The 11,583-nt window shown below is 43.3% G+C and overlaps 1 protein-coding gene across 1 annotated transcript in view; it reads right to left on the bottom strand.

The window, feature by feature from the left end:
• Nucleotides 1-4,989: 4,989 nt before the first annotated feature.
• Nucleotides 4,990-11,583, bottom strand: part of fam98a (family with sequence similarity 98 member A) — a 29,229-nt gene continuing 22,635 nt past the window's right edge. The window contains exon 8 of the mRNA XM_030440868.1: nucleotides 4,990-6,224. Within this exon, the coding sequence (XP_030296728.1) occupies nucleotides 5,547-6,224 (678 nt within the window). The 3' untranslated portion in view covers nucleotides 4,990-5,546. The remainder of the gene's footprint in view (nucleotides 6,225-11,583) is intronic.

The raw sequence follows: 11,583 nt of genomic DNA, 5'->3' as shown, positions 1-11,583 counted from the left end.
TTTTTTCTGAGGGCTCCTAGGCCGAATTTACACTATAGACCCTAAGGAAACACCATGCAAAATTTGGTGCTTTTATCACCTCTGTAACGGTAATTTCACTATGCCACCGGACCATTAGTGAGAGGGGAATCCATAACCTGTAAATTCAGGTTAGCGCCGCCGGCCACTGTTTAACGTTACTTCCTGGGGCCGGAGCCTCCGACAGCGGCTACTCTGAGGCTGCTGGCATCTGGCAGGGAGAAACAGGGAACCCAGGCAGGCACACACGACTTTCCAAAGCGCGAGAAAGTGGTGCATAATAATATAGCATCAACCAATCAGACAAGATTTATTTATTTATTTTTATAGCGCTGTTTACAAAATTGCTTTGTCACAGATTATAAAGAAACTTACATTTTGCCCCACCACCAAATTTCCCAAATTCATCATGGTAGATATGACGGGAGGTTTGGGAAATTTGGTGGTGGGGCAAAATGTATGTGACAGACTGACAATCTTAAACATTGGCAGATGCCAAAGGAACCACAAGTCCTTATAGGCCGGCTGACTAATCACTCTGTTCCCTGTGTAGCGTTATTCAAAAGCTAAATGACAATGTAGTCTCCTCAATTCCTTCACATCTGCTGTAACAATAATCTGATCACAATTTATATGCCATATACATGTCTCTATTTCACAGTCATGTTACCCTCTACAGTCACAAACTTTTACATCAGTCTGCATTCTTTTGTAGCGAATTTCTTATTCAGATGTTCAAAAACGTGCATGGTTTGAAGTAATACAAATCTACCTCCATTTCTTTAATTTGATTATTTGTTAGCAAAAGTTAAAAATGAAGCAATGCCTTCTGGGAATTTCAAGACTGAATCGAGTGGACCGCGTCTGCGTGGTTGTTGGAAGTTGGAGATTGAAAATTGGCAGCTGACTGAGATTAAGCGAGCAAAAAAAAGAATGGAGGCATCAAGCGACACAAGGGGTGAGCGGAGAAAAGAGAGAGAAATCTGAGAGCACTGTAGGCTGACGGTGAAAAATGCTGCAAACCGACTGATTTGTTTTTAAAATCAAGTGCAGCTTCATCTAGAAGAAGTAAACATGGATAACGAATGATGGCAAGACATTTTTATTATGGAACGGCTGGCTCTGATGATTTAGTTATGCATTGGGGTTGTGCATTGATATGTCCATGTTTTGGTGCAGTTGTTTATAGCATCACTGGGGCTCGAAAGTGTGTGTTCTTTCCGTGCGTCAAAAGTTCTATCTGCCAGTTGCGCAATATTTAGGTTTAGATTCCATTTAATATTAGATAACTAATTATGATTGGGCATTGATAAAGTTGTCCTACATCGGGGAGGTAGAGGTGGGCTTTAAATGTAAAATGCCAATTACAAAATATGTTAGTAGACTGACATCAATAATTTGTTGGTCACAGAATTTCCAACTTTACCGGACTAAATCCTACCACATAAGTCAGTAACGTATCATGTCAAAACCGGCTGAGCTCGCTTGCGCACCTGTGCTCTAAGTGTTGTTTTTCAGTTTGGAGACGCTGCTGCTGTTTGAGAGGCTTTCACGTGAAATCATCATGATGATGAGACTCCCTGTGCGCACCGCGAACTCAGTGAAGTTACTATGAGTGAGTACTGTGCACTTGGGGGGCTGTAATTCACGATAAGAACATTACGTTGTCCGGGCCAGGGGCACAAAGGCCACTGTGGCCGTACGATGATTTTCTTTTTCACGGGGCATCAAGGCCAAAGTGCGGGCCGCCGTGAAATTCCCACGCTGCCGCCCAGGGAGCGAGAACAGTAGAGTGGCTCTGACTGACATGATTGCCTCATGCATCACCGGCCAAACTGGCTAGTAAGTTTTTATTAATACCCGCCAAAATGATTTTTAACCCGCATTTGGCGGGTTGGCGGGTGTTAATTTAGAACCCTGGTAATAACCATCAACTAATAGTTAACTCATGTGTCAAGTAATCATTTACTAATGTATCCATTTTAATTAAGGTGTTAATTCATACATTATATAATAGTTCATAAAGTCTCTATTTACAGTTTATAAAATACAACTTGTAATTAATTGCAGGAATTGCAGGGGCGGTGTGGCTCCACTCCCAGATAGCAGAATAGTTGTGGCCCAGATCTGGCCCACATACCTGTTTCTCTACATGCGTTAGCTCCCCACTACAGCCGGCTGCACTGTCCCTCTGAACTGACTGTAGTGGTCTTCTCACATCCCATTCGCTATTCAACTCACTATTTGTTCATGGATTTTTAAATTTGATTTCGGCTTAGTGACAGTTTACTGTGCTTTCTGGCTAAAAGCTGTGTTAAAGGGTTCAATGAGCTGAGTGGACTAGTTTATTTCCAGTTGTTAAGTCGTATCTAAGGTCCATCTATTCGCTGGAGCAGTGAAATGTTTCCATCACATAAGAACCTGATAGGATTGTAATGACCATTTCAGCTATTGGTCAAATTCTTAGGTGTTACCTGATGTATTATTTTGATTCTGACCATGATGTGAACATGATAATGTTCAAGATTTTCATCATCAGGACTCTTCAGAGACCAGGGTGGCCTCTGTGTCTTCCATTGATTCCTGATGATGTACGCCTCATCTGGCATTATCCCTTACATAAATTGGCTCAAGCATTTTTTCTGCATTATAATCTCTAAAAAGAAAGACAACAAACAACATATACATCAACACCGATAGATCTGTGATAGGCCAATATTGGCCAACTGATATATCGGTCAGGCTCTAATTTATTTACAAGGTACAAGGTAAATTATTGTCATCTCTCTATAAAAGCAAGGAATCTTTGTCTGTCTGTCTGATCCTCTGCGGATCAGGATCAGACTGACCTGAGAGTTTCCACGTGGCTGCTGCGTGGTTCAAGGGTGTGCAACGTCACATTTGTTTGGACTACAATGATACCGTTAATAATTTATTTCAGAAATGTTTTACGAATTCCACTAGCATTGCTAACCGTAGCCACCACAGTCACGTGCGCACCAGAGCCAATCACTGCAGAGCCCACCGCCACCCCCCACCTTAAGAAACAAGCAGATTTATACCTGCAGCGGCGCGAGCTGGACCTGGATTTTGCCGGTGGTTCGGTCCTGTTCTGTTCTGTGCATCTAAACTGAGTGTTGTGGATTAATTAGACTAAAAGAGTCCGGACCGAGTCTGTTCAGGTCTGAGGAGATCTGGAGACGCGCGGACAACAAAGTGGAATCGGAATCTGTGGATGTTCGCGTGTAGCTAGCTGCTAGCTGCTAGCCGACCCACCTCCCGAGGCGACGGACCGGACGCACCGGCACGTCCAAATCAGACCTAGGGTAAATAATGTCCGCCACGCTTTTTCGCGAACATTGCCGTCACGTTTGCTTTGTGTCTGGTGCAGGAAGAAACGGTAAAAACGGGCTTTTGTCACGAAAGTGTCCAAGCAGTAAGTTTGGTTGTTGAGGAACAGGAAGTTGTGTGAGGGACGGAGGCGGTGATGCAGACAGCGACAGAGGTAGCGAGTTTTGAGAGTTGAGATTTGTGACATATAGTGTGTTTGGAGTGTATAGTAAGTGTGCCATGTAGTGTTTGGTGTGGTGTGTTTAGTGTGTAGTGTAGTCGTTTTTTGTGTTGTGAGTCAGAACAAGGAGGAGACTGCTGAATGTGGAGCAGGCAGGAATGAGCTGAGGAGCCTGAGGCGTTGCCTGCATTTAAATGTAAATAGTTACATATAACTTATGCACAAATTTAGCAAACAACAATTTATATTTGCATTATAACTAATGCAATTGGTTCATTAGACTGTCTGTGGTTTTCACAGTAAAAAATTACTTTTTCCTACTCTGACTTTATTTTGTGATTTGAGTTCCATAGTGTTAATATAATATGTCAAAATAAAAACAATAACTGTACAGTCACATATGTGAGGTTGTGCTGAAAATAATGACACCAAACAAGACAAGGTAAATAGTTTTTAAGGTGAAATATAATGGTATAATCAAAAGTAGTCAAAAACAGTCAATTATATCCCTGACGTCCCACCTTCAAACACAACCTCATTTGGCCATCCATGAAAAAGCTACATAACCTCCCACTTTCCTATAGGAATACATGCTTCCTACGGGCAATGCACTAGTTTTTTAAACAAGGATTTTAAAAATTAGATGATGACAGCGTCCTTTGAGTCCAGCTTCATCTGTGCTCAGGAGTCTCACAGCCTGAGGAGTGAAGCTGCTCTGTAGTCTGGTAATGTGGCAGCAGATACTTCTGAATCTTTTTCTAGATGGCAGGAGGGTGAACAGACTGTGGGCTGCTGGTTGGGAGTTGTCTTTAAGTATCGGTTCTGTGGAGACATCTCACTTCACCGCAGTGATGCTTTGTAAATGGTACAATTGATGTGGCTAGTTTTATTCAACTACTGCAGAGCCTAGTTTGTGCTGTTTTGAGTCAGGATGGACTCTATTGTTCCACTGTAAAAGTTGACCAGAATCTTGGTCCAGAATTTAGCCGCCTTAAGTTTCCATAAGAAGTAGAGCCTCTTCTGTGCTTTTTTAAACAGGTGATTGTGATAACCATGATAGGTCAGGCTATGGAAATGTAAATCAGACTTGCCAACTGGTACGCATTTGGCAAAGCAGGTATGCATTTGACATCCAAGTATACTGGCAGAATGAATAACTCTGAAGCGTGCAAAACATTACACTGTTTCAATTTGACCAAATGCGCAGTGCTCATGTCTAACTGCAGCAGGTAGTGGCAATACTCCAGGAAGTGTGTAGCCTGAGTTTGACCCCGTGCCTTTTAATACTTGTAAGATGGGAGGATGCCGCCCTTACCCATTCCACCCCCATTCCCTCATCTATATACCATTTGTTAATCATTATCAGATGTGTTATTTTTTGTGTGCTTGTTTCTTCTGTACAATCCAAATTTAAATGAGCTCTACCCAAAATCCAATTTCTGCAATGAATGAAAAGGTGATAGTCATTTCATTTTTTATTGCTCTTTCCAACAGTCATGCAAGCTTTCCAGCATTCATATTTGTATGCACACAGTCTTCCATGAGCAGTGCAAGATGACATCTCTTAAATAAGTAACAAAGGAGATTCCAGTCAAATCTACTGAACCAAAATGTAGACTGGAACGATGAAGCCGTTTTCAAGTAATGGTCAAATTTAATGAAACTATTAAAGATTTCATCAATCAACAAAAAAATAAGTGTCAAAATATGGACAAAACAGCAGAGTCCAACTTATAGACAAACCATTCATAACAGAACTGTTGATCACTTGCACTGAGGAGGCAGAGAAAACATTACCACGAGTATGAGAAAGCAAAGGACTACCTGAGGCCCGTCCTCTGTGGTAAAGCAATAACTCCAAAACAGCCTTGCAGTGAGTAAATATTGTATCTGTATTTTTATACTGTAAGTCCTGATTTGACATTTTAGTCAACTGTTCACCATGCTTAAAAACTCAAAATGATAAGGCATGTACCATCTCTGAGTGGACTCTGCTGCAATGCCCCACAATCTGTCTTCAGCTAGTGTAGTGTCTGCCTTGATTAAAGCCAGCTTGGCTGTAGTGTTGCCCGCCATGTTGGAAGAACTGTTCAAACTGTCCTCCTTGGTTAAAATTATGCCCCCCTCTCCCTCCCCAACCTCCTCCTTGTCCTCCTCCTCCTCGACCTCCTCTTCCCCTGCCACCCCGACCTCCTCGACCCCCTCCCCTCTCCTGATGCCAGCTCCCATCTTGGTGGTAACTGTCATGGTAACCTCCTCCTCCTCCTCCTCCTCCTCCATAGAAGCCAGGTTCCTGGAAAGCTCCTTCATTGTTCCCAGCTCCTCCGTACCCACCTCTCCCTCCTCCCCCCTGATGACCTCCTGCATCTGGAAAGTGGCTCTGATTGTAACCTCCTCTCCCTCCTCCACCACCGTCTCCCCAGCCTCCCTGCAGCTTGCCTCCTCTGGCACCTCCTCCTCCTCTGCTTCCCCTGTCGCTGCGTACTCCTCCAGATCCACCTCCTCTCTCATACCCTCCACGTCCACCTTGGGAGTAGTGATCGTAGCCCCCCCTATTGCTTCCATGCCCACTTCCACCGTAGTGTCCTCCGCTTTGGGGAGCATCCTGACGCTTCTGCCAGGAGGGCATCTCTGGAGGAGGCGGCTCAATCTCACAGGGTCGACCTCCTCTGTCTGGCACTCGGCCCATTAGAACCTTAGAAAAAGGACAGACGTTAGAACAAGATGCTCCAAATTTGACCCACTATTTTGAAGGACTGCTAGGGCTTTCACTGGCACACATTAATTTTGATTAATTATAGAAAAAAACAACACTTACAAATAACACCACAAAAATATTGTGCATTAATCATGCTCTATGATGCTAGTTAACCAGCAGCTTTGTTAACATGATGGAAGAAGATGACTGAAGCCTGACTCCAGCCAGAGTTAAAACATTGTACCCACCACATAGCCTCTGCGTAGGCACTTGCTCTACACCAGAGCCTGACATGCACCTCCCCAGAAATGTAACTGCACATAGCAGCAACGTGGATCCTGTAGTTTCCCAAGTAAACACACTACAATCATTGGCTGTTGCAGTCCCTCCTAACTGGCTGGCTACTGCTCCTCTTAGATTATACTCCTCCTCCGGAAACTCTCCAGTGCCGGAGAGTCCCTGGGCGAGACAGAGTGGACAGGCTGGATGTCTGAAGGGCAGGCTGCCCTTCAAGAAGCAGCTTGGTGGCATCACTGGCTTGCTTGAACCAAGTTGTTTATATTTAGCGAGTTTTCAGCCCCCCAGCAACTCTTTTTCTATAAAACGACTGGCAACAAATCTAGCGACTTTTTCTGGTGTTATTGGAGACTTTTGGATACTCTGATGTGAAAGCACTTATCGTTCTTGCTCATATCAATGAGCAGCAGATGCTAGGGCTGGGTGATTCATTGAATTTCAATTTCGATTTTGGCTTCCCTCGATCATGAAAACAAGATAATCGTAATAAAACGATCATTCTGCCGCAGGCCGTGTCTTGTGTGGTAAATGCAGCGAACCCTTCCATCTCCATCTGTGCACTCCGCTCAGCCCCGCCTAAAAAATTTTCGCTTTCAGCCACGCTGGTGCGTATTGCCAGTGCGTATTGCCAGTGCGTATTTTGAAAAAACGTGTAGAAGAAGACGGTAGAAGATGGCAGAAAGGCAGCCTTTGGTCAGGAAGAAAGGTAAAGCGAATTCTGTGGTGTTGAAACACTTCGGTTTCGAGGAGTCTGACTCGGAACAAACGAAGATATTGTGCAAGATACGTCACGCAACCGTGTCTGCACCTCAAGAGAACACGACCAATTTATTTAACCATTTAAAGTCCACACACAGAGTAATACAAGACCAAGTAGTGAAGGAACAAAAAAACTCAAAAATGAAAAGCTCCTCGACTCCTGCCACCGCCACACAGTCCTCAGTTAAGGACACACAAACGTCGTATGCCGGTTTGGAAGACATCGGCCAACCCTTGTATGAACATAGCGTATAGCAACCATTTTTTTTCCCATAAGAAGTAAGTCTTACTTCTGAGACTTACTTTGTCTCAGAAGACATCATTCCCTTTTTGCTTTTGTGTTGCATTGTAATCGAGGTATGGCAAAGCCGCCAGCTGACAACTAAGTGACATTACACAGGCGACGCTGGTTCTCCAGGAAGCAGTGAGGTCCAGAAATACATCTGCATTTGCAGCTTCTGGAAATCTTTGAGACTGCCATTTAAATTCGATTCTTTTTTTTTTTTTTACTTGCTTTACAGCCCTATCAATAAAATATTTGAATTTGCATGTGTATGACTAGGCCAAGGATTTTAGTACCAAACAAACACACCATTTCCATTAGTATGAGTAAAGGCAGCTGCTACGGACAATCTTCACACGTGGGTGGAGGAGTATGCTGAGTCTGTGTCTGCATATATTCAGAAGAGGATGTTATGTTAGTGTGAGAATCCCTGGATGACCAGTGAGGTACGTGCAATGTTGAAAGCACAGTACGTTGCTTTAGCCAACCATGCCATAAGAGTTGCAAAGCATGCTCATGGTCAGAAAGTATGGGACTTCGTTCATGACCCCACGAACACCAGATGAGTGTGGCAAGGTATTCAAGTCATCACAGACTATAAAGCTACTCCTCCCCCTGCAACAACTTCCTAAATGAACTTGACAAACACTTTGGGAGGTTAGAGGCGCTCAGCACCACTCCTTTGAGGAAATCTATTCCTTGCCCCGGATGGGCAGCTGCTCATCCTGCTGATGCCCGGAGAACCCTGAGGAGAGTGAACACCCGGAAAGCAGCGGGTGCCCAAGCAATGTGCTGACCAGTTGACAGAGCTTCTCACAGACATCTTTAACACCACGCTGATCCAGGCTGTCGTACAATCATGTTATTGATTGTATCAATTATTAGGGCCCGAGCAGGGAACCTGCAAGGACCCTATTGTTTTTTCAAATGATTATTATTTTTCTTTGTCCAAAATGATCGCATTCTTCACTGCCTGAACATACCCCAAAACTCACCAAACTTGGAATATAAGTCACACCTGGCGAAAAATTTTATAATCTATTGTCGTCCTGAATTTCCACCACTAGGTGGCGCTGTTATTAAGGAAAGTGCGTTTTGGCTAATAACTCCCATATACTTTGTCGCACATTCAAAAACCATATATCCAAGCGTTCAGTGAATTGTGCTGAATCTCGTGGTATAGGCCACACTCATTTCCGCCTACTGTTTTTTTTTTCGCTACGTCGCAAAATGTTGAAAACCTACTTTTTCGAACTCCTCCCAGGCGATTTCACCGATTTACACGAAACTTGGCACACAGCATCTGTGGACCCTCCTGACAAAAAGTTATTAAAGGATTCTAATTAGGACAAATAATTTCAAAGTTATTAAATAACAACTTCCTGCAGATTTGGTTCAAAACACGAAATGTTGGATATTTCCACAGTGGTGTGGTCTAATGACATGAAACTTAGGTTACTACTTACCCATGAGCCCCTGAGGCCCTGTGCAAAATTTTATGCGATGACCACAAGGTGGCGCTCTTTAAATTCAAGTATTTTAAATCTCCACATTGGTTCATTGGATTAACACGAAACTTAGTATCATTATTGTCAGTGCCCTCCTGAGGAGAGCTGATGAAGGGTTTACCAATGTGACATTAGATGGCGCTGTGGTGCCAGTTTAATTTAATATTTGGCACTGTGCCCACACCATAATACTTATGGAAATGAAATTCATAGTGGTGGTCTAGAATGGCCCCTGTATCGCACACACCAAAAATGACCAGCAGGTCGCGCTATTTTCCACTATTTTACACGTGAAAGCGTTTTTGGCCCATAACTCCCACATAATGTGTCGCACATTGTTAAACCTCATATCTACATGTTCCCTCAATTCAGCTGGATTGTGTTGTATAGGCCACGCCCACTTTTGCGATAACTTTCCATTAGCAAAATCACGACAAATGAAAAACCTACTTTTACGAACTCCTCCCAGGCGATTTCACCGATTTGCACGAAACTTGGCACACAGCATCTGTGGACCCTCCGGACAAAAAGTTATTAAAGGATTCTAATTAGGACAAATAATTTCAAAGTTATTAAATAACAATTTCCTGCAGATTTTGTTCAAAACAGGAAGTGTTAGATATTTCCACAGTGGTCAGGCCTTATGACATGAAACTCAGGATTCTACTTCCCCATGAGCCCCTGTGCAAAATTTTAGGTGATGACCACAAGGTGGCACTCTTTAAATTGAACTATTTTATATCTCCACAACGTTTCATCGGATTAATGCGAAACTTTGTACATTTATTGTCAGTGCTGTCCTGAGGACAGCTGATAAAGGGTTTACCAATCCGCCACTTGGTGGCGCTCTGGTGCCTGTTTAATTTTATATTTGGCCCTGTGCCTACACCATAACACTTATGGAAATGAAATTCATAGAGGTGCTATAGAATGGCCCCTGTGACTCACACACCAAAAATCACCAGCAGGTGGCGCTATTTTCCGCTATTTTACACGTGAAAGAGTTTTTGGCCCATAACTCCCACATAATGTGTCGCACATTGTTAAACCTTATATCTACATGTTCCCTCAATACAGCTAAATTGTGTGGTGTTGGCCACGCCCACTTTGCAATAACTTTCAATTCACAAAATCATGACAAATGAAAAACCTACTTTTTCGAACTCCTCCTAGACTATTTGACCAATTTGCACCAAACTTTGCATGTAGCATCTGTGGACCCTCCTGACAAAAAGTTACAAAAGAATTTTGATAGTCCATAAACTGCCCGAAATATTAAATGACAAATTCCTGCATATTGTGTTGAAAACAGACAATCTTGCATATCTTTACAAAATACTGTCTGATTATCACATAAATGTTCATCATTGTGTGGTATGGCCTGATGAGGCTTTGTGTAAAATTTGGAGCAAATCGGCCAATAGGCGTGGGGAAAATCTTCAAGTCCTCTTCAAAACTCATCAATCTTCAACCTCTCCTTGTCCCATGGCATGCATGTATTCAGTTTTCAAAAATCTTCTACGGTTTTCAAATCATCAGAGTTTTAGTTTTAAGGATTTTTAGGCCATCTTCTGATTTTATAATGGGTGTGTATTGCGTGGGCTAGAGTGCGTGACATCATCGCTACAGTGGAGAGCAGATGGAAGACATAGACAATATATACATAGAAATGTAGGAAATCTTGTTGGCTTTCAGCTGATGGTCTTATTTCAGAGGTAGGACTTACACTTTTGGCTGCTAAAGCCCCAGAGGGAAAAGCACAACAGCAACTTCCCCATGAGCTGCAATTTCTTCCTCTTCAGCTTTTATCATGCAGCAGGTGACATCTCCCATCCCATCAGTTAATCAGTTCTTCTCTGACCTGGCTGGATTCTCTGGATTTTTTTCAAGATCATCCAAGAGAACCAGTGTGTGTGACAGAGTGGTGGCACACAGACTCCCAAGAGCAAACAGAGTAAAGGCGGGTACACACTACAGGATTTTTTATATCTTCACAGATTAGCAGACCACACACTTGATGATAACAAAAGACAGATCGCACAAGATCTCGCTCTGCTGATCTTATAGTGTGTGGTGTTCTCTGTAGTGCACACCACACACTAACCGATTCTTCAGCAGAGTATCAGGTTCTTCACGCTCAATATTACAAATCTTGCATGGTCAAATGTGACTTCATTGTAAACAAACATGGTGGACGAACCGGAAGATGCAGTGGTGGTTGTTTTAGGCCTATTACTGGCTGAAAAAGTCATGGAGACGGCGAGAGTGTGGGCTGTATGCGTTACAGCGCGAGTTGGAGGTGAGTAAAAATTGTCACAAGTATTATAGATAGCTTCGAGAGCAGCGCTGTGTGCTCTGGCCCCCGGTACTGCAGGTAACCATGGCAACAGGTAAATAAAAGGCTGACGGAGAAACACAGCTGACTCGGCTCGCGTCTTGATTGGCTGTTGGTCCGGTACACGTAACATCACACGCTGTGCGTACTCGGCTCCACTAGGAACACCCCACA

Source organism: Sparus aurata, chromosome 15 (genome assembly GCF_900880675.1).
Source record: "Sparus aurata chromosome 15, fSpaAur1.1, whole genome shotgun sequence".
Classification (NCBI taxonomy): Eukaryota; Metazoa; Chordata; class Actinopteri; order Spariformes; family Sparidae; genus Sparus; species Sparus aurata.
This window is presented reverse-complemented; position numbering and strand designations above follow the sequence as displayed.